This window comes from Plecotus auritus (assembly GCF_963455305.1).
Source record: "Plecotus auritus genome assembly, chromosome: 1".
Classification (NCBI taxonomy): Eukaryota; Metazoa; Chordata; class Mammalia; order Chiroptera; family Vespertilionidae; genus Plecotus; species Plecotus auritus.
Window position 1 is genome coordinate 199,804,968 of NC_137770.1, and position 24,618 is coordinate 199,829,585.

At 38.6% G+C, this 24,618-nt stretch overlaps 1 protein-coding gene across 1 annotated transcript; it reads right to left on the minus strand.

Annotated features, from left to right (window-relative positions):
* Positions 1-14,694: 14,694 nt before the first annotated feature.
* EPGN (epithelial mitogen) lies at positions 14,695-20,880 on the minus strand (the record flags this gene model as incomplete). The annotated part of the gene is made up of 5 exons (XM_080673429.1): positions 14,695-14,749; positions 16,149-16,301; positions 16,941-17,049; positions 20,252-20,341; positions 20,838-20,880. 5 exons carry the CDS (start codon positions 20,878-20,880, stop codon positions 14,695-14,697), a joined length of 450 nt encoding a protein of 149 aa, XP_080529555.1.
* Positions 20,881-24,618: the final 3,738 nt, after the last annotated feature.

Sequence of the window (24,618 nt, forward strand, 5' to 3'; positions counted from 1 at the left end):
TCTTGAAGAGAACGAAAGTTTTGTCATCCTGAAGCTGCCTTTATTGGGATGTTGATTTTAAGTTCTTCATTAAGAAACAAAACTCTGAAAGAACTTTGACCCTCCTTCATCACCTGCAAAAGAGATTCAGTCAGAGAAACCGGTTATAGGAAGGGGATCTTAAAATGCTCACCTTAGCCTAATTTATATTGTCTTGTAAATAAGAGTGCTTCAGGCAGGTGCCTTTTAGCTAGTGTGGGGGCTAAAAATATTAATACTTTTCCTCTCATCTTCTAAGTTCTTCTGTCTGGGCTATTCATAAAATTAGTAGAGACAGATTAACAGGACAAAATCTGAGTTTTAATTCATGCTCAAGAGGAATTCACATAAGCATGAAAATTCCAAAGACAATGAGGCAACGTTGGGTATATAAGACATTTAGGAAAAATAGAAAAGGAGTGTGCTAGATAGGGTTTTAGATTTCAGAAGGGAGAATGGGCAATTTATAGGGAGTTGAGAAAGAGTAGAACATAAGTGGCAGGAACATTCTTGCTAGGCAACTCAGAAAAAAAGGTACACGTTCCCTTAAATAAGTTTCTCCTTCCAGAAGCGAAGTTGGCAGATTGCTCCATATTTTACTGATTCAGTCATTCAGTCCTGAGGATAAATTAGTTCACTTAAGTAGTTGAGAATCATTTCAGGAGGCAGTGATACAGATGGGCACCCATAATGAGGCCTACATTGTATAAGCAAGCAATCTGATATTTCATAAGAGGTGTGTCTATGAAAACAAAATAAAACAAAGGTTAATGATTATAACAAATTATAAAGCAGTTTCTGAGTCCGTAAGGCTTTCCATCCAGAAGATTTCTAGATGTAAGACTTAAAGCTTCTTTTGGAAAGAAGGCAGGCAATCTGATAGATTCTCCGGATCTGCAGTTGAATGTCTCTGATGATATCAGGTCTCAGGTGCCTCTCTGTGGCTTACACAGCTTCAGTGACTAAGATCGGTTAAGCATGAGCTGTTGTAACGATTTCTTTAATGTTTATGTTACGGTGTCTAGCTGCAGTTTGCAATTGCAAGTCTCAGAAAAAAAAAAGTCCTAGTTCTCAGTAATTCCAGGGTGGGAGAAAAATGAAACATTAGTTTGGAGAGTTGTAGACAAATATTTAAGAAAAGTAGAAAAAAAAACCCCACATGATTTAGTCCAGGTTATAGATGAAAAAGAACTTTAAAGACAATTAACTTAGCTAGATTCTAATACCCACATCATATAGAATTGTTTCTATTGAAAAACAACTTTTCCCATATGACCCTTATTTTTCTCAAAAATAGCCAAATTAAGACCATCTTATTTACTGCATAGGTCAAGTTTTAATAAATTTGGTCTGATTATTTGTATAAATACAAAAGAATAGCAATTGATAACATGGGTTCTTTTAAGAATCTGCTTTGCTGGAATTTAAGGAATTTCCAGGTTGAACTTTAGTTAACTGCTCTAGGCTCAGAAGCCAAGCCACCTAGTTGTCATCAGCATCTGCCTGCAATACCTATAGATTTGGGTGAGTTCCTTGGGTTCTTGAGATTCCACAAATTGTTTTGAGGTGTTTTTTGTTTGCTTGCTTGTTTTTTTGCCATCTCCCAGGAAAGCAGTGTTTGTTTCTTAACTGGAAAGCCTGCTGTGAACCATATAAGCAAGGTACCAGGCTGTTTTTCAAGAAAATTGTACTGGCTTCCAAAGTCAATCTTAATTCCTCAAAGCTCTCTGGACAAAGCCTTGATAATAATACCAGTTTCCAATTGTTTCCTGTTACGAAGAGAATTGATTCTTATTGAATTTAATTAGATAATCATATTATCAGAAAAATAATAATACTCATTAAGAGCTTCCAAATTCTGGAGGGATGAGGTAGAAAGAAAAATGCTTCAATACTGCTTACAAAGGTATAATCTACCAAATTATTCAAATAAAAACAAGTTTCCTAATATATGGAAAACAAAAAGATTTTAAAAATCAGCAATATTTTAAGCAAAATGTTTTAAAACGCATAATCATCCTCAGCTCATTCAGTTTACTATAATTAATTATTGTTTATCTTGATCATTTGCCAGCATGTCCATGAATCCAGTAATTTCTTTGAGTTCTATAAATCTTCACCCAGTTTTAAGGTGTGATCTGAAAATGTATTCTCAGTAAGCTGTACTTTAAAATAAACCAGAATTACCTGTATCTTTCTGAAAATGAAAAGTATTTGCAAAAGCATTCAAGTTAAAACAATGACTGCAAATGATAAAACTTAAAATGACACGGTTATAGATTTGATTATAATGCCACTGACAAAGAACTTTGCCTTTTTTCTTTCTGTAACATACTAGAGGCCCCATGCATGAATTTGTGCATGGCAGGGGGGAGGGGCAGGGGGAGTCCTCAGCCTGGCCTGCACCCTCTTGCAATCTGGGACCCCTCAGGGGATGTCTGACTACCAGTTTAGGCCCGATCCCTGCAGGCCAGAGATCCAGGGGATCAGGCCTAAACCGGCAGTCGGACATCCCCTGAGGGAAGTAGCAGTGCGTGAAGTGGCAGGTGGCCGGGGAGGAGCCCAAGCCAGGCTGGGCGCCGCCTGGCTCTGCACTTGGCATTCTTGCTGCTCTCTCACCACTGTGCTTGCCAGTCATGAGCCCGGCTTCTGGCTAAGTGGTGCTACCACTGTGGGAGCACACTGACCACCAGGGGGCAGCTCCTGCATTGAGTCTGCCCCCTGGTGGTTAGTGCACGTCATAGTAACCAGTCATCCGGTCGTTCTGGTTGTTCCGTCGTAATGGTGGCTTAGGCTTATATATATATAGATAACATTTGAACATAACAACTAGAATGTTGGTGATGGAAATTAGGCTCTTCCATGAGATCATGAGGAAAGAATTCCAAGGACCCACACACATGGTTTATTTGTGATACAATATCAAAAAAGTTTTCCCCCTGGTTTCCCAAGGTCTCATTTTTGTCTGTCCTGCCATGGAAAAAATACAACCATGTCTGCAACAAGGCAAATGCCAGTGCCCAGAGTTTCTGTTTCATAGCCCTTTGGAGCCTGTGCAGTCCGCTGCAGGCCCCAAGTTGCCACTAGAGCCACATAATCTCCTGCTATCAGGTGGGAAATAACATGAATGAATGGGAAGAGTGTGGGTCACAGGTGGGGGAGTGGGGAATAGAAAGAGAGAGAGACAGAAAGAGAGAGAGAGAGAGAAAAGGAGAGAGAGAGAATTATTTTTCTCCTGGCATTATGACCAAGAGCATTTTCAAAATAACCAATTAGCTTCCCAAGATTTTGTGGGCTTGCATTGGAGTCCAGCCCCTAGTCAAGAATCTTCCCAGGTTAAACTGACAGTCCTCTGTAGTTAAGTACCTTCCCCTGCATCAGTTGGCTTGCCATTTTGACTTTTTTGCGCATGTCCTTATCTCCCCTTGCTCCACCCCCCAAACACAATCCGGTACTGGAGGAGGGCAGAGAGGGGTGTTAATTCCCTTGGAGCTTCCTGTTGGAGCAAACAATCTCAGTGTCCCCAACTGACTTTGCTTAACAATTTTTTACTTCCCTGGCTTTCTTCCTTTTAATAACTAGCTAACCATGGTAACATTATTGCAGTTGCAAATATATCTGAACTTTTAGACTCTGGAGATTTGATATAATCTCTAGAAAATTTATTTAGTGATAATATATGTATACTAATGCAACATAATTATTATTTCTTTATTTGTCAAAGCTTCCCATGCAATTTTAGCATATCACATAGGCCTAATTAGAATAAAATGTATCTTCTATGAGGAGAGAAAAAGCAAATCTTTGAGGTATTCCAGGGACCCACTGGTATAACCCAAAGCAACTTCCAGGTTAAGAAAAGGTCTTTTTTTAAAAAAAAAAAAAAAAAAAAAAAAAAAACTCTGGGAAGATTGTCAAACATACTTGACCAAAAAGATCATATGTCATTATAAAAAATTTACCCAACGTATCAAACAAAAATATAGGTTAGTAAAACTTTAGCTCTTAGGATTGAAACAATTATTTTCTTAAGTAATCAAGGACCTGATTAAGACAACATAAAACACAAAATGTTAACAGAGGGAGATATCCTCATCTTCCTGGGTTGCTTAATAGGGGTAGAATTCTTGTGATATCATTGCATTGTATTCACATAAGCATAAAAATTCCAAAGACAGCAAGGCCACTTTGAGTATTTATGACATTTTGGACACAGCAAAAGGAGGGGGATGGGCTATTAAGTGAGAACGGGCAATTTACAGATAGTTGAGGAAGAGCAGACCATATATGTCAGGAAAATTTTAGGCAACTCAGAAACAATGGAGTACAGGGGGTATCTAGCTAATATGCACCTGCTCAATGCCCTTTTATTTACCATACTTAAATCAAATCAGGCTAAGATGAACATCCTAAGAACTCTTTCTTAAAGCAGGGTTTCCTGTCTGAATCTCTTGAGCAGGAGGGGGAGGGAGGTTTTTCTCTGAGTCTTGTCCTATATCCGTGGTCGGCAAACTGTGGCTTGCAAGCCACATGCGGCTCTTTGGCCCCTTGAGTGTGGCTCTTCCACAAAATACCATGGCCTGGGCGAGTCTATTTTGAAGAAGTGGCGGTAGAAGAAGTTTAAGTTTAAAAAATTTGGCTCTCAAAAGAAATTTCAATTATACTGTTGATATTTGGCTCTGTTGATTAATGAGTTTGCCGACCACTGTCCTATATAATAAAAGGCAAATATGCAAATCGACCAAATGGTGGAATGACCAGTCACTATGATGTGCACTGACCACCAGGGGGCAGACGCTAAATGCAGGAGCTGCCCCCTGGTGGTCAGTGCGCTCCCACAGGGGGAGCACCGCTCATCTAGAAGCCGGGCCCACAGCCGGCAAGCGCAACTGCAGTGGTGGGAGTTGGCCTAAGCCATCAGTTGGACATCCCCTGAGGGCTCCAGACTGCGAGAGGGTGCAGGCTGGGCTGAGGGACCCTCCCCCCCATGCACAAATTTTGTGCACTGGGCCTCTAGTTTCTTAATAAACAACTTAAAATCAATATCCAAAAAGGGCAGTTTCAGGGTAGAAAAACTTTGATTCCCTCTAATGGCCTTTAAAAAAATCTAAGATGTCATCTCATTATCTTAGCAATGCAATCTGAAATGGACAGCATTTCCCCAAAAAGAATTCCAATAAAAATCCCAGGACTAATTTTCATTGATCTGGATTAAGTTGCATGCCTGCCTCTTAGGTAATCCTAGAATGGGGCATGAGAGAAAGTTCTGATTGACCCTGGGATTAGACCTGAGGGAATCACACCTATATCAGGTGCAATAAAGGTGAAGGAAAATGGTACTCCAGAGCAAAACTGGGTGCTGTTTTTAGAAGGGGATTAGATGCTGAAAAGGCAAAGAAATAAATGAATGTTTACTACATTTTATTACATTCCATACATATATTATCCTAACTATGCAACCACAAACCATTGGGGGATAATTCAATTTGGATCAGGTTTGAGAATATCAGAAGGTGTGGTCACTCACAAGAGGCTCTCTAGTCTTTCACGTTAATGGACTGAACCAAAGCACCAGTTTGCAAACACACCTGTTTGCCCAGCCTACCTCGATCAGACTGAAACCAGGCAGTAATGTTTGTTAGGCTCAAGCAGGAGACCGTAAGAGATACCAACTTTGACTCTCTTCTTTCTTACAGACTTCCCTCTATTAAATGTTTGTTTTTTTTAAATGATTAAGTAAGTTCTTGCTTCTGGAAGGTCTGCCATTTTACATTATTTATTGCCTAATATTAGACTATTGAGGAAGACATTTTTTTTACTTCTGCATCATTTAAACAATTTTGAATAAAAGTAATATTTTGCTCAGAGAATAAAAAAAAAGAGGAAGGGAATAAGTCAAGATGAAAGGAGGAATAATTGGGATTCTTCATAGAGTGATATTAATTTAGGACTTAGAAAAATATAGTCATGAAGTTTTCTAACTATTTGTAGCTTGACAATGGAAAAGAACAAGCACACTATGGTAAGTTTGTCTTAAAGAATATGAATCCACAGTAACATGGGGCTTTGGAGTTAAGTTCTTGATACTCTGTTAAAATTTAGGTGGAGAAATGAGTCATCATAATCCTGGTCTCCAAGGTCTTGCGTGCCTAATATAATCAGAATATTTCAAGTGCTTAATAAGTGTACTTGAGGTTTAGGTTGAGAGACAAAGGTTGTGATAATTTCAAGGAACAATCAGTTCTGACTTAAAGCTTGTTTTGAAAACATGAATTTATTCCAACATAAAGAACAACTTGAGCATTCTGTGTTTGCTTATGCATGATTTCATCTGATCGGCTAGATGAATGCATAATGCTGTTGAAATAAGCAGCATAAACTGTACCAAACACACACACCTGCACAAATCTCAAACATACACCAAATACCTTGGCTCACATTTATGCTATGAGCTATACTCACATTTGCTGATTTAACTTTCTATACAATTTCTATAACCCTTCACCACTTGACAATAACTTACAAGCTACAACCCTTGGACAACAACTTTCATCAGCAAACTTCAAATGTTTTTCAAGATAAAGTGCCATGTTGACTTATAAATACCCATTTACTTATTTATGAACCATTTTAAATGTATAAGACTGTGCTACTTAAAATTTTTTCATGTGTCCTTGACAAAATTTTTGAGCATTATACCCCTTAACCCTAGCTTTCCTTATTATAAGCCCTGTGGTTTTTATTGCTTGGTTTTGCAAAGTGATGATTTTTAGGAACACATATGTCATGTTATGATACAACTGACTGCATTTAGTACCAATAAGACCTTCAACACACTTTCAAATATTTACTAGTTATAAGTTATTTATTGAATGAGTACTAGATATTTTACATACATTAGCTATCTAATTTAGCTTAATCCTAAAATCGCACTATGGGTTAAGTGTAATTATTATCTCCATTGTATAACAGAGGGCACTGAGATTTAGAGGTGTTAAATAATTTATTCTCTATCACAGAAATAAGAAACAATTGGGATTCAAATACCCAGCTCTCAGAGATTGCAGATCTTGCTTCAAACAACATTGGCCAAGTAACAGCCATAGTCAAAGAGCTGTGCTGGCAAAGCCTGCCTTGGAACTGGGCAGCCTCGGGGTCAAATCTAGGTCCTACCATTTACCAGCTGCTTATAATTGAACAAGTGACTGACACTTTATAAATTCAGTTTCCTAATCTGTAAAATGGAAGGCCATTATTGATAGATCCTCCCTTCCCCCAACTGGTGGGCGGAATATGAGGTAACCTGCGTCTGCAGCTGGGACATTCCCAAGACATTGAACCACCAATCAGCGCATGCCTAGTGCCCTGGGCCCCACCCCTTCCCGTTCCTCCCCTCAAAAGGCGTGTTCACCTCTGCACATGTTGCTGTTCTGCCCTGTGAGACAGCCCGGCTGGGTCCTCCTTCTCCTCTAATCCTGGTTTTTCTACCCTCTTTCGTAATGAATCTCACTCGTTAGTGCGGAATAAACTTCCTCTTTTAACTTGTCTTGGTCCCTGACTCCATTTCCTGCGCCTCGAATCTTACAATTATAATAAATCTAGAGGCCCAGTGCATGAAATTCATGCACTGGAGGGGGGAAGCATCCCTCAGCCCAGCCTGTGCCCTCTCACAGTCCGGGACAACTTTGGGGGATGTCCGCCTTCTGGCTTAGGCCCAACCCCTTGCTTCTCACCACCCACCTGCAGGGAAGGTGGGAGAGGTTCCTGCTACCCCTACTGCGTTTGCCAGCTGTGAGCCCAGCTTCTGGCTGAGTGGCACTCCCCCTGTGGGAGCTCACTGACCACGAGGGGGCAGCTCCTGCATTGAGTGTCTGCCCCCTGGTGATCAGTGCGCATCATAGTGACTGATTGTTGTGCTGGTCATGCCTCTGTTTGGTCGATTTGCATATTAGGGTTTTATTATATAGGATAGTATTCATCGATCACTTACTATTACCCTCAAAACACTATAGGAGATAAATATTCCCTTTCTACAAGTGACAGCTTTCAGGCTTAGAAACTTGATCAAGGTAGCAGACCAGTAAGGGCAGAGGTGGGATTTAAGCCTCAGTCTGTTAAATTCCAAAGAATTGTCTCCTTAACCACTATTCACCACAGCCCCTAATGTAACTTTCTCATGGCTATCTCTGAAAGAGATGCTGTATAGAAATTACTTAGCACTGTGCCTAGTCTATAGTATAAACTTAATGAATGAAGTCCATTGTTAATATTATTACCTCTGGAACTTAGCCAAGAACATAAATCATTATAATACAAAACAATGTAAGCACCATGGAGTTTTGTTTGCTTAAAAAGGGATGTCTACTAGGGAGTTCAAAGGAGAGAAAGATGACATTTGTAAATAACATGATTCTTCAAGGAAAAGGCATTAGAAAAAAAAAAATGTGTAGGATCTTGGCCCACAGAGCTGAAGGTAATATATGTGGAGTAAATAGCAGAGACCCAAACACAGATAGAAATTGTGGGTTCTGCGTAGGGAGCCCTGGGAGGGTAGACCCACTGTGCCTTCTGGGGGAGAGCCGGCCAGCTGTAGAGGAACCTGCCCTAAACATGGCATACAATGGGAAGCTAGCACCAGCTTTGGGGAAGGAGGTAATATGAGTAGGGATGAACACTGAGCAAACAAATCTGTCGGAGATTGAAGCAGAGAGTGACTGAGGGCGTGGGCAGGGCAGTGTCTGAGTCACCCCAGGCCGCCCTGCCAGCCTCCAGGTGAATGTGGGTTCTCCTAAAGAGCACATTCCTGAGCTTTCCTCATGGCTCATGCAGTTTGTAGTCCAACGAGGCCCTCTGCAGGCATCGTGATGACTAGACCCGGGAATTTAGATGAGGCAGGATCTTAAGAGTAAAAGCCAGTCAAAGCACCGAGGTTGCAGACTTAAAGGCCCCTAGGAACCCTGACCAGTTAGAATGGAGACAGAAACAGGTGGGTGTCCCGGGCACACACCTTCTAGCCAAAACTGTGTGAGAATATAGGGCAAGTGCTCTGTACTTCTGGTTTTCAAAAGAAGGTAGGGAACCTAGATTTTTATAGACAAACACCTTGATTTCTAGAGGTGGTCTTGATTTAAAAAAATAACAACACCGTCACCAAAATAAACATGTCTGTGGGCTGGTTCTGCCTTCTGGGCTGCACATTTTGAACACAGCTTCCAACCAGGAAGGGAATGTGGAGCTCATCTTTAGAGTCAAACTTCTCTACTTACCAGATAGGAATATCATGTGCAAAGGGTCTAGGCGCAGGGGTGGGCAAACTTTTTGACTCGAGGGCCACAATGGGTTCTTAAACTGGACCGGAGGGCCAGAACAAAAGCATGGATGGAGTGTTTGTGTGAACTAATATAAATTCAAAGTAAAGGAGCGAAGGGGAGAGCAAGAGAACCCTCCGCTCTTTCAGCTCCGCGGGCCAGATAGAACAGCTGAACGGGCCGGATCCGGCCCGTGGGCCATAGTTTGCCCACGGCTGGTAGGGGTAAGATTGAGGGTGACCGTTTTGCATTAAGGTGTTTGTGAAGCTGGGTTTATGATTGAGGGTGATATAGTGAAAAGGCAGTTGATAAGATTTTACTGTAGATGTGGAAACCACTCACTCCTCATCCCATCATCAAACTGAGCCAGGTATGTCCCAGTTACCATAGCATCAGTGCCAGAGAACCCTTGTTCTCAGGCTGGGGTCAAGTATTCCCAAGTGACCTTATTGTACCCTGAGTGCTGAGGCTAAATCAGGATTAATTTACAGTCTACAGTCTCTCCCCAGCCTGTATAGTCAACTGTCAGCAGGCACTCAAGGCCTATTCTGGCCGCACCTAAGGATGGTATGCATAGCTTCATAATCTGCAGCTGACAGCAGGGAGTTTTTGTGGTTGACCCATGACAAAAGTTATTATTTTATGTTTTAAAGAAAAAAAAACACCTTTTTCATTTGCAAATAAATCACTTGGGTATATTTCTAAGCTTATTAAGCAATTAACCCCCAATATTAATATTTCCCATAGAATATTGCAAAATGTTATCAGATAGAGTTTAGATGATAGACTTTGGCATCAGATCTACATGGTTCAGGTTCTTCTCTACACCTCAAATATACACAGGTGTGGGATTCGTTAAAATAATGCTAATAATGCTTTTCAAACATCGTGAGTGCTCAGAAAGGGTAGCTCTATTACACAATTGCTTCATCTTCATCTGTGAAGGGACTTTATATTAAGTCAGTATTTTTGTGAGGCTTTAAAGATCTAGAGATACCATTCTTTCCAGAAAGTTGGGAGGCCTGATTAACATCCTCTTAAAGATCAAAAGTATGGCGAGTTGGATACTTGCTTGACTGTGATCTTCACCTAATTTCAATCAAAATGATTTAAGCTCCAATAATACCTTAGACATAAAAACTACAAAGAAAGGACATAAAGTCTGTAGATAAGCCCTGACTAAGCGATTCAGTTCTCCTTGTTACTGTATAATAACATTGCTAATCTTTATGAGATGTCTCTTTGGAAGCTGTGGGTGTTGCCCACAATCTGGAATATCCATCATGTTGATTTTGGGCAGAGGAGTGAAATATGATGATGGGATGCATTTATTCAGGTGGATATTCTTAAGGGGTCTAGTCTTTGAATTCTTAGGCAATTAGTTGCTTGGGCTCTTTTCTCTGAGCTGTACATTCATTGACTGAATAATTAACAGACATTTAGAGCTGAGTTTAGAAAATATGCTTCTGCATGTGCTACTGAATAGGGCTGTGACAAAGGTTGGAACAGAAATGTGGACTCACCCAGATTAGCAGTGCCAGACTCTGACACATTAAATTTCAACACTTCCAGTTCATCTTGGCAGATGCTAGTGTCCTGATGTCATGCAGCCATGATGTAAGCCACAAAGAGTGGCATTTTGCAATAGAGAGATTCTGGGAACCCTCACCATGAGTGTGAGCTGCAGGATATCAATATTTACATTACACCACAGAAGTGTGCTACATTTTTGTAATTCACAGAAGTCAGATAGCTTACTCATGATCTCTTGCAGAGAGGGATTGTTTTTATGTTCAACATCAAAACCTTAAATTGCTGGTGTTTGCCTTGAGGTTTTCTTAAGACTTTTTTTTTTTTCAATGACATATAGTGAATAAAAATCTTCCATAAAGGACATTTCAAAATGAAAGGATTAGATTTGCATTGTTCCAGGAAACACTAAAAGATACACTATGTTATAATTTTATTCACTTCAAACATTAGAAAAATGTAATTATAAAAAAACTAATTTGGGGAAAGAAGACACAATAATAAGCAACTATAGTTTTCTTTTTATAAATTTCTGGCTCAAGTATGAGTGAAATTATAGTGTTTGCTCCCACTCTCATTGTTATCATCATAATTAGCTAGTTAATATTAATAATAGGAAGAGAGCAAAGGGGAGGCCAGACACTATAAGCATGGTCATTTGGGCAACTTCACCAGGAAGCTACAGCTTCACACTCCCCAGGGAACCCCTAGTCCATTTCCTACAAATCACTAGGGGAAGGGATCTAACAAAGGGAAAGATGGGCACATGTGCAGTGAAATTGGGGTGATGCAGGGAAGGTGCTTGTCTGTCAGTCTGGCCTGGGGAACAATAGATTGGCTAGGGGGTGAACCCTATCAGAAGCGCATGAAATCTAAGCCCCTGCTTAAAATCCCCAGACAAAGAAGCTTTTTCTCTCTAGTGCCCTTGTTAGTGCTTACTCTCACTTGCTCTCTGGCTCCATGACTCACACTTGCCCATGCACTCGCCTGTTCTCTCTCCATAGCCACATGGCCTTAAGCCGCCACCCGGCCCATGGCCATGGGACCACCCAATGGATTGTAGCTGAGAACACAAGCTAAACTAAACAGATGCTGGACTGGTCTGGGCTTTAAGATGGAACAGAAATTCTGGGCAGTGGCCTTAATTCTGGCCCTCTTGAAAACAAGATTGGGCTTTTCATGGCGAGAGAGACAGAGATGAAAACTTGGAGAAGACCCTCTTAATTTTACGTCATCAATAAAGCTTTCTATGAAGCCCCATCCTCTCATGGGGTCCTCAGGAAATTGTTTTCCTCATGGCACCCCAAGAACTTCACTTCTACCGATAACCCCATCATGCTTCAAAATGCTAAGTCATGAATATTGAAGTCCTGGCATGTGTTCTCAAAGAATTGAAGGGCAGACACAGGAAGAAGACAAAATGGGAATGAAAGACGTTGATGAACCCCTTGGCAAGTTTAATTTAGTAAAAAATGCCAGAACATATTCCATTTCTTTCCCAAATGAGCCACCCACCTAATGATCCATAGATTGCTAGAGGAAATGTAGTTCTGATGCAAGGGATTCACTGGTAGACTTCTTTCAGGGCCTTATTGCACATAGGGGGAAAAAAGTGAAATATTTGCGGAACATCTTGTATTTCTTCATTTTTTTCATTTAAGTCCTGATTACATACATAAATATTGGCAGCTTTAGCTCCATAGGAATGCCAGAGGTTCCTTCCTGCAAATTTAACTCTTGGGGTTAATGGGATCACAAGATCATGTGTAGGACAGACCATAAACAGGTGGCTTCTTATGAGCCACACTCTAACTTTCTATAGTCTCACCAGGTGGATTTTATACTGGTTAGCATACTGTTCCACAGGTGAAAAAATTGTAATCTCTATTGTTTTTTTTTGTTTTGATGTGCTTTTCAGTTTGGCAATCTGGACATTTTAATTTTTGTCTGATGTTGTGTAATTTCAATTATATTGTGTTTGTAATTTAGAAATATTTATAGACAGCAAATATGTATAACTTTTTAGGTTATAACCTCTCCAGACTCCAGCATTAATTCCTCTTTCATCAGTAGGCAGTCCTTAATTAAGCTTTATTGTTTCTTCCTGGACTCTCCCCAGCTTTTTAACACCTTTTTGAAATGCTCAGAGAGAGCATAGCTTTCTAGGTGTGGTCCCTGGAGTCACTGGGAGGAACCTTCACCTCCCCACTTCTGGTATGATGTAACCTTTACATACTTTGTGAGGACAATCAGAAAGTGCTGACACTAAATTCATCTGCCTTAAATTCCTTATGAAGGCAAAACAAAGCAAATGAAATACCTTCTACTCAAAGGAAAGCAGAATGTAAAGTTTTAATAGTGAATGGAAAGTCATAACAATATAAGAGAAAGGCTTGTTCCTAGGCAATCATGGCAAGAATATTCATGATAGATCCTCTTTTAGCCCATCTCATGATCAAAATGGTTTTGCTGATCAAAATTACAATGGAAAAAAGTCAAGAGTTATAGATTGAATTTAAAAGAAAAGTTATAGACATTATTTTTAAATTATGTTTTGCTTCATTTAAAAACAAATTTTTAAATTATTATTTTACCAAACAAACACTAAAATATACACTCAGATGATAGACAGTGGTGTGTTTTGGATTTGAGGTACGGTTGAGAATATCCCAATTTTTCAGTTACAGAAAAATTGCTTTTTCTCCCCTGGTCAAATTTTAGAGCTAGAAGGGCCCCGTAGAAAATGAAATTAAAGCTCAACAATATCAGTGGTCCTGCCCAAGATTATTCTAATTACATGGAAAAAAAATATGATTAAAGAGGAAGGACCCTAATTCCCAAGTAGTTATTTCTAGAATAACTATTGCATTTCCTCACTCTATGTGCAAATCTGCTATCAAGTACTCAGAAGTGGTTGATAAATTTCCCACATGCTTTTGGCTGATGAAAAAATTCCTGTGTCCAATTCTTTAGTTTTTCTTTCAGGATCAGTTGTAGAATTTCATGTATTAGTAGAATTCTAGAATTTCAGTCCAAATGAATAGTCACCAGGTAATTCTACTAACAATAGGAGGAAGTGCTACACATAAGCATTAGGATACCAGTGAGTCCAACACAACATTTTATAATCCATGCAGAAAAAGAAATGTTTTGCCTACTCAGGGCTTGATATCCAGTAGCTTCCAGTCATCAGAAACTCTTTAGCTTATTCCATATTTCACAGATAAAGGCTCCACAATGTTGTCACAAGCTGGGTATAATGTATTTTGCCTTGGACCTTCCATTTTCTTGTCTCTGGCTTAGACTCCAGGCACTTGTTTGGTTCACTGAAGGTGCCATAGCACTGATCTTATCCTAATAGTTGACATTACATTCTTTTAGACACTGTGAAAGCAGCATGTTTGGGATTGGTTCCATGGAGCAGTGGTCCAAAATACTGGTAGCTAGTACATGAAGAGCCCAAGCTTGGTATTGCTTTGACTTGTTGCAAGGTTGATAATTCTTCCCATGAAAATTCACATCTGACATGGTCAGAAGCATGGCACTCAGTCGCTCTGCAATAATAATAATAACCACACAACAACAGCAACAGACGCAGAGTAGTACTATGAACTTGACTTCTGTCACTGTAAGCTTGTTCCATTGGCTCTTTTGGTATCCTAACAATGACAAAGTCTAGTGATTTCTGTTGAAATGTATTCTCTCATTTCATCATGATCCCAACTTCCATCATGTTCAAGTCTAGTCAGCTTGGGAAGTTTTGTTGTTTCATTTGAAGATGTCAGTTTGGGGTCCACTGATTTTTACAAATGCCTCATGAAAATTTCTTACAAAGGACTCACAGTGGTCTTCCTCTGGAACAGACCTTATAAGGTGATTTCAATTTTAGACACCTAAAACAGAGTATTGATTTCCATAAGAATTTGAATGCTGTTTGTATACCTTATTGTAGATTATATAAATGTTCTGGGGTAGCAGTTGTTGCTGGTCCCTTTTACCCATTGGGAGATCCAGCCCCAGTGGCTATGGGTGTTAATAGACCCAGAACAGTATCCTTCTCCAGAGGATTCCCTGGGCCCACAGAGAACTTTGCCTGAATTCCTGGGAGACTTCTGGTCTGTGCCCTACTACCTTGCCAGGAGCATCCTGACACCCATGCTGATGACACAGGGTACTAAAACCAAGATCCCTTACCTTCTTGGGATAGGTCTATAATGCCATTCACGTTTGAGATCACCCTGTGGAGTCAGGCCGAGACTCGACTTTAGCTAATACCACATCTTTGCTTACCTTCCTCCTCTGCTCTAGCTTTCCTTACTTCCTCATAGGTCCTACTTTAGGGCATCCCTTGACCAATCACTTGCACAGGAATCCCCATTTTGTGTTCTGCTTCTAGGGAACCTGACCTCAGGCAGCAGTCTTATTAACATTAAAATATCTACTTCCTTTTTTCCCCCACTTTTTGGTTCCTTAGGCAATTGACATAATAATATCAATTGATATAACATATTTTATATGAATTGTTCTATAATTGATATAACATTTTATTCTCTCTAAGATGCAATTATTAAGCAACCAAAATTTTTCTTATTTTGATAGTCAGTCTTGATCATTTTTAAAATGAAAACTTAGTTAATAGAGTATGCCAGGGAAATGTATTTATACTTTTTTCTTTAATTTAGCTAACATTATTTCTTGAGTTTCCCTAGCTACATTGATTTAAGGGAAAAAATTACCAGTGTGGATACACCAGAAATAAGAATTAATACACAAGTAACTTATAATTAGTGGATCCAGCTTATCTTCTTAAACTTCTAGCAGTAGATAATATCTTCTGAATATACCTTCAATTGATTCTTTGGAAGTAAATGTCCCATGTTTGCCACACTTTTTATTCATTTAATATTCATTTCTTGATTTCTTCATTCAACAAATATATACACAGTGTCTATTGTGAGCCAGGCACAGTATTTGGCACTGAATATATAATTTTGAACAAGACACACTTTTTGCTACCCTTGTGGAGCTTACTGGCCTCTTCATTTGTAACTTTGATGTAGGCAGACAGAGGATGGAGGGAAATTGGAGCTATCCTATTGCAACTGCAGGTAAATTTTTACTGCTAATCTGAGTTTATGAGAAAATGTATAAAAACAAATATGTAGGAAGTTGCCAGATTTGCAGCCATATTTTCACTAAAAAATTTAACCTGGTACATTGTAGGGGTTCAATAAATACTGTTAAAATGAATTAGTACCCAGTGACTTCATATTTTGTGTTTTTTTTCCATACCTCTTTCTTATGTAGCAGTAAAAAATAGCAAGAAAGCCACTTAATAATACTCCGACGCCAATCCAAATTGCAATGTATTTTTCATAAGAATTTACAGCATATGAAGTTAAGGTCAAATGCTCACACCTTTCTCCAGTATAACCAGTAAAACACCTTTACAAAAAGAAAAGAATGAATAATTTTAAGATTCACAATGACAGGAATACAAAGAAAAGATCAGTTTCAAAGAATGAAGATGCAAATACCAACTGAAAGCCAATCTGTTGCAGGTATTGAAGAAGCTACGTATTTCACAATTATCATTTCATTAAGACCTCATATCAATGTACCTTTCCTCATTGGTGAAGTGAAGATAGTACGTGTGCTTTATGCCTTGATCTAGAAAACTTACTCTTATATAGGAAGATGCTGAGCAAATCAATGATCATCAAAATAGTATTTTAGTTGCTCTAGAACTCTCATTTCATCCTAATCACATTTGCATGATGTTAAAATGCTGATATGGATTTGGTAGTTTTGAGGTGGAGAATAAGCTTCTGCATTCCTAACAAGCTCCCAGGTTCACAGATGCTGCTAATCTGGGAACCATATTTTTGAGTAATGAGGATTAGGTAGCTTACAAAAAGACTCCTTAGATATTCAACTACAAAGAGGATTGGTGAGTCACGATCAGATCATGTACCCTTTTAGCTCCATAAAATAGAGGTGTGTGGAAATGTACTGTGTGAAACACCAGAGGCATAAATTCTCCTTCTCCTGCCTCTAGGACTTGGACAGTTCTTTGCAAATTACCTGCAGATGGCTTTCTTCAACTCACGATGGAAGGCACAAACACCATTGATGCAGTAACTATCGTGGTGTTCCAGGCAAGGATGTGAGAACTTCAAGGCTATGGGTCCTTCTGTGCCGTCAGATAGGAAAAAGGAGAAATAATATTAACAGATGAAGTGGGTCACATTTTTATAGTAGTTTTATAACATGTTAAAGAGACCTTTAATTTTAATATTCTATGGTTGTTCTGTCCACTGAACTATTGATTGGTTCCCTTGGCAGGTTATATTCACAAAGCTTAGGTTAATATCACCTAGACATATAATTAATTAATTAGGGGATGGAGGTAAATTTCATTCTTTAGAAGCTACATAGTAAGGGATAGATACAAGTTTGCCAAAAGGTGGCAGCATCAACTCTAGTTTTAGAGGCTTTCTAGGGCAAGGCTTCCGAAATGTAAGCCTGAATGCTAATAAGTATAAAAGATCTCACACAATTTTTTCATTCTCTCCTTTACACCTAAGAAGTCGGCGCTTAGAAAGATTTGGGTTTATAATTGTGAGACAATGAACTTGATTTCTCTTTTCCCAGAGGAGCGTGAGATGAGAACTCCCTCTTGTGTGGACTGCCATGAGTGGCTAATTGAAAAGGGAATAGTTTCTCTAACTGATTTCAGAAGAGGTATGGTTATGACCTACACAAGGAGCCAGAAACAACTTATGGCCCGGGCTTAACATAGTTAAGACAATACTTTCAAATATCATTTAGAAATTTTATTCACTTAAGAGACATTATGAAATAGTGGGAAAAGCCTTGGAGTTGGAACTTAAAAACCTGGGTTTTGATTTCTAGCTCTTATACTGTGCAAGTGACCACACTTGATAGAACTTTTGGGCCAAGTGTCCAGAAGCTTCTTTATGGGAAGCCCCCTGGGGGAAGCTGTGATGTGGCAAAATGTATTTCCTTCAGGATGCTTACTCTTCATTCCCTGATATACTCAGGACATACGCCTATGTAATCCCTGGGGTTTCTGAAGTGGAAAGCACAGTGGTAAAACTGTATAACTGAGTCCTCTTTGCTATACTTTCATTGCTGATTCTTAAATTTTTCTCAAGTAGATTTAGTGGCATTTTATTTTGTCATTGTTATGAATAAATATGTCATGAATATCTCCTCTTCCTTAGTTATGTTGCACAATATTTGTCTTGCTAAGCAGATTAAGACACTCCTATTTATTTGTTCAGATCTAAAAAGGCAGAGTTTTTTAATAATGAAAATACTAAATTTTTAAGTACTAAGACACCAACAAGATTCCGTGTTGTAGAACTTCCTTTTGGTTGATAACACATAATATATATCTTAAGATGCACATTCATGTGGAGTCATTAATCTATTTTCTCATTTTAATAATTAATTCTGAAGCAGTGAGAATTTTGCATTATAAACTGAGCTAGGTTCTTCCTACTTCAAGACTAGAGCCTGAATCAAGATTTGCTAGAAAATGTGAGACATTTCCAAAGAAAGGGTATACTATAGAGATTCATCTTTCCTATAAAAATCTGGATCCAGGTTAAATAAAAAGCAAGGAAAAACTAAAGTTTTCCATCAAGAAAGCAAGGGAAAATGATAGAGATATAGTCAATCACTTTTTTTTTCATTGTTATTACCTGTAACTTGGAGAATTTTACTTGCAGTTCCCTATTAAGAAAGAAAAAAGTGGTCTGGGCATAATGTTATGAACTCAGTCATAGAGAGAAGCCATATTTTAATTTTCTGCAGTATTATTTTCTACTAAACAGATTTCTTTCCCTTTTTGTTCAAAAGCTCAGAAGACAGGAAGACATAAAAGTCATTCTAACCCTACACTTATTTTGGTTTGCAGATTAATAGATATTTAAAAGTTCAAATGGGCCTTGACCATTTTGGCTCAGTGGAGAGAGCCTCGGCCTACGGACTGAAGAGTCCCAGGTTCGATTCCAGTCAAGGGCATGTACCTTGGTTGCGGGCACATCCCCAGAGGGGGAAGGAGGTGCAGGAGGCAGCTGATCAATGTTTCTCTCTCATCGATGTTTCTAACTCTCTATCCCTCTCCCTTCCTCTCTGTAAAAAATCAATAAAATATATTTTTTTAAAAAGTTCAAATGGGTGGGAGCAGGGTGGAGAGAGTTACTGGTAATGGGGCAGGGGGTGGTGGTGAGGGGAAAGGGAAACATTTGTAATGCTTTCAACAATAAAGATACAATTTTAAAAACTCAAATGGGCAAAAGTATTTCAAATACATTTTTAAATTTAAAATTATTGGTGAAATTCATTTTTTAAATATTTTTATTGATTTTTTACAGAGAGGAAGGGAGAGGGAGAGAGAATTAGAAACATCCATGAGAGAGAAACATCAATCAGCTGCCTCCTGCACACCCCCTACTGGGGATGTGCCCACAACCAAGGTACATGCCCTTGACCAGAATCGAACCTGGGACCCCTGAGTCCACAGGCTGACGCTCTATCCACTGAGCCAAACCAGTTAGGGCAGTGAAGTGAATTCTTAATTATTACTACCTCATATTCAGAAACAAAATATTTGACTTAATCTTTTTTATTTGCCTGTCTCTGAGAGCATGATATGGCATTTCCTCTGTCCTATGTCACATCACTGATCCCCACATCAGGGGGCAGTATGTGATTTGTGTGAAAATCATAACCATGCAGTACACAGGTCTTGGCAGGTTGCAAGCTTTCCAAGTTTACATCTAAGAGTTCAAACAGGTTTGAAAATACGCTGATACTCAACAGCAGTGGGAAGCTATTCAAATAATAATAATAATAAAATAGGAAATAAAAAAGTGGGTAGAGGAGTTAGAAAACATAACCTATGTTAAAACAACAACAAAAGCCCCTCAAGAGAAACAAGGAAAAATATTTCCAAAGATGAGGGGACATGAATTAAGATTTCATTTTGTAGCCATAATTTCTTTGGCTTCAAAGCTCATAGTCACAGATCAAAATATAATGCCAAAATGGTGACAAATTGCCCCTGGACACATGTGAGTTATAGGGAACCAAGCATGAATCAAGCAGAAAATGTGGCATGTTTAAATTAACATTCAGGAAAAGTAACTGGAGACATTTCTTTAATTTCCTCACTTCCTCCTTTTAAAAAGCTAATTTTTTGCAGACCCATTTACCTGTCACTTCGATTTAACATCATCATGCTAAGAGTTGATTATCTCATCATAAAATATATATTAAACAATTTCTAATGTTGCTCTTATTACAATCCAAATTCTCTCAAAAATTAAGAAGTCCCTTGAAATACAAAAATGCAAAGAAAATACCTTTTGTTTTGTTAACTGTCCAATTACTTGGCTGGGTTTTGATTGCGAGTGTCAAGTTCAAGGCCACTTCTTCACTTAATGCTGCCATTGCTGTATGAAGGGGAAAAGGTATCTTTAGCAGATGAAGCCCCCTTCTATGTATAAGCAACAGACTGAAAGTTATTCTATTTATTTCCTTTATGTTTTATTTTGAATCCATTTACATTTGAGATCCATAACCTAAGTAGGGCAACTTCTTGACAGTTTCTCATCCATATTCCGTCCATTGACTATGTTATAATTATATAAAATAGGGACACATTAATATTTAAGAGAACGTGAATATATTTATATACTGATTTAATCACGAGGATGCTGTCATATAGTAGTTAAAATGTATTAACCTCCTTTCAGTTTTACAAAGCAAATATGTATTAGGAGAGGAACATACATTACATAAGAAACTAAATTAATTCAGATTCCTTGCTCTAATCTTTGTCATGAAGGACAACTATGAAAAGCCAACTTCTCACGGATTCAGAGAAAACAAATCCATTTCACATTTTACACTGACACAAAGTTAACAAGAGAAGAAGAAATCACCTACCATTGAATAAGAGATAGACTGACACTGAAACCCTGAAAGCCATCTCCTGTCCTTGCTGACAGTATCTGCTCTTCTCCGCCTGACTGCTGGAAGGCTTTTATGGAGCACTCTGAGTCTTTCTTGCATTTATATTTGATGAAGCGTCATCTGGCAGTTACCAATCAAAAAAATATGTACTTCTGGCAGCGACTTAAAGCCTCAAGGCACTCACACACTGGGTGAGGATATCTGTGTTATCTCCCAACATGATCAAGTTTTCCTTTGAAACACTTATTTCCTGTTACCTGTGGGCATAATCGGGAAAGTAAAAGTGCTTAAAACAATAAAAAAAGAATCTGACGTCAGGAAAGGCCCCAGTGGTGTAAAGAGAATTGTACCTGCTCCAACGCTCCTAGCAATCTCTATCAGATTCCAATAAAGGGAGTTTTGATATTTGCAAACTAGGAAACAGCATAACCTGTTAATAAAAGAAATATTCCTGCCAGTTACACTACCTTTCGGTACAGACTGGGTTTCACTGCAAATCAAGATATTTTGTCACTTAGTGGCAAGGGAGAACAATTTCATTTGTGTAAAAACAGAGGTTTCATATTCCATTTTAGTTTTTGATATCTCATTTTATTATTACAAGTTCTGCACAAATGATTATTTTTAATTGTATAACATTTACCATTATGTCATTCTGCCATTTAATATTTTTCTGAATAAATGAAATGGGCTACTAAGTTCTGGGAACTACATTGCTTAATTTGTGCCCCAAATGAGTAGACTAGAGAGAGGACCAGGAAACACAATAATAATAATAACAATAACAATAATAATAACATAATAAATTTTCCATTGAAATAAAATTAAAATATTTAGGTTGGTACATCTAATGAATAGAAATTTTAAAACTTAACACAACATTCAAAATTTTCTCACTGTTAATCTAGTGCCATTTAAAAGGCCAAAACATGTAATTAATGTTAGTACATATTGTGACTATAAGGAGTTTCTCATACATTTTTTTTTTATATATTTCACTGATCTTCCACAGAGAGGAAGGGAGAGGGATAGAGAGCTAGAAACATCGATCAGCTGCCTCCTGCACACCTCCCACCGGGGACGTGTCTGCAACCAAGGTACATGCCCTTGACCAGAATTGAACCTGGAACTCTTCAGTCCGCAGGTCAACGCTTATCCACTGAGCCGAACTGGTCAGGGCTTCTCATACATTTTTACTTGCCCCAAATTGTTGTGAACAATTTATAAATACGTTCTGCAGAGTTGTCGTGACTTTCTCTCAGGAATTTCAGTTGCTCATATTTTCTATACCTTGAAAGCTGTTTAAGTCAAGATAGGTTATCATTTGCATCATGTCCACCCAGCACATTCAATTTACCAGAAAGGATCCCTATTACTATTCAAACATGAATTTGGCTTTAAAAAGCACACAAGAATGAGCTTGTTGAACTCATTATAACTTGGGCAATCACTTACCACAGGCGTCATCATTTAAAGTTAAAAGAATATATAGTCCTTGGCTCACTTTAAATGTGCCTACATTTTGTTTTCTAGTTCTGTGGAGTTTTTTTCAACTATTTATTAAGATAATTTCTGGATAATATTTCTCCTAGGCCAATATTATTTGAATTATAAGTCAAATAATCATCTTGTGAACCACTGGTGAGAATTTAAGAAGGAATCATTTACAAAAGAGTAAACTGTCACAACCCATTGCAGTTTTTAGAGGAAGAAGCTAGGACTAATGTCAAATATCTTTATTTTTAAGACTGGGGCATAGAAGTACAACCAACCATCTTTGTAATAACTATTAACTGGTGCTTCCAAGGTGCTGTGCATTTTACAAAAGCTTTTTCAATTCTTTCGCACATTTCAATTCTTTGTTCAGTAACCCTGGCCCTAACAATTCCAGCATCCATCATATACTTAATCTGTCTTAAGTGAATGAAGAAATTAACAACAGGTCTTGTTTTTACTTTCATATTACAATAAGAAATGAAGGCTCAAAAGAATTAAGTGACTTGCCAAAGGCCATGCCCCAGAGTTAAGACTTGCATCTGTGCTCTGATTCCAGACATATGCACTTTCCATTTCCCCAGCTGTGCCCTCTGGTAGGAGTGGGTACACTGCTCTCAGAGGAATTCTCTTAATTATCTCCTAAAATCAAGCTTCAAATAAACTACCTCTATCATTGGAATCTAAAGATTAACTGTGGCTTTCACACACATTTGGGCTTAGAGAAATGGATCAGTGTCTCTCCAGATGTTTCCCTCTTCTGATGAGTTGGGCCACATAATATAGAAACTCATCTGCCACTTCAGCTTAAGGTTTATATCAGAAAATAGCTCTGAGTCATCCCACATGCTTCTTTTCCTCTGGATCCTGATGGATCCCACTTACATTCTCTGTAGGAGAGACTTCAATCTTCACTTCTTCAATCCTCTCTTCAGAAAGTCCTTTCTCCAGTCCTGAAAAATGGGTGAGATGGGTGTTGTAAGATGGCTTCATTGTTATCTCTTCATTCTTGATACACATTAGAGCAGGTTGGAGGGAGGAAGGAGAAGGCCGAGAGCTGCAACATTCCACTATCATTTTCCCCTCCTACCACTTTTTGCTTTTTTAAATTTATTCATCTTGCTCCTCTAGTCATAAGCATCTCTGCAAGTGTCTTCACTCCCCTTCCCTTCCCCTTCCTTTTCTTTCCCCTTCCCTTTCCTCTCTTCCTCTTATTTTCTTTCCTTTCTTTTTTTCTTGCTCTTTTACTAACTCACCCAAAATTTGATGCTAGATATTGGCAGGAAATGGTATTCTTATGGATTCAGTTGTCATTCACTCATTTATTCATTCATAAAATATCGAATGCCTGCAACATTCATGGCACTGGGCTGGATGTTATGATGTATGCAGGACAAATAGACAAATCCTGTGTGGATTCTGACCTCAAGGAACTAAAGGGAGACAAGGAAAATACATACATGGGTGTTGTAAGGGTAGGAACTGATAACTGCCATGAATGTCTACATAAACTATAAGAGCTCAAGGGTGGGACTTAAACTCTCCCAGCAGTTTCCACGGGTAAGTTTCAATTGAAGTAAACCTTAAATAATAAGTAGGATTTGGACATACACTGATACAAGAAAGGATTCTTGGTGTGGGGAGAAGCAGGCAGAATGGTGTAGTGAAAAGAGTGGGTTCTAGATCATATCATCCCAACAGACTTGTTTCAAATTCCAATGCTGCCTTCATCATCCACTTGGCTTTGGCTGAGACTTTAATAACCCAAAAAGTAAATTTTCTCATCTATCAAATGGTGATTGTCAGTAACAAAAAGAAAATAAAGCATTTAGCATATGATAGGTTCTCTGTTAAGGATAACTATTACTACTGAACAAATACAGAAAGACAGGGTGTGCATAATGGTCGATTCTTGCCTCCATATTTTTGTGTTATTGTTCAATCCCAATTAATTCTGTAGGGTCATTTTTACAGATACTTTTAGGAGAAGGCAATTTACTTTTCCAAAGCTTCTGTACAAAGTCATCATATGTCTTTTATGGACTCCAAATATTTAAAAGTAAAGTCACGATACCAACAAACCAACTTTATCTCCTTTATGTGTTGACTAAGGCTACCTCCTTGGCCACATATTACTCAGGCTCCTGTGGGTCCTCTTCTTGACTAGGTCTTGACTTGGCATGCTTGGCCCAGTTTTAGAAAAGAATCTTGCTAAGTCTGACCAAGTCTCTCATCCCCCAATTCTTAATATCATAAGTCA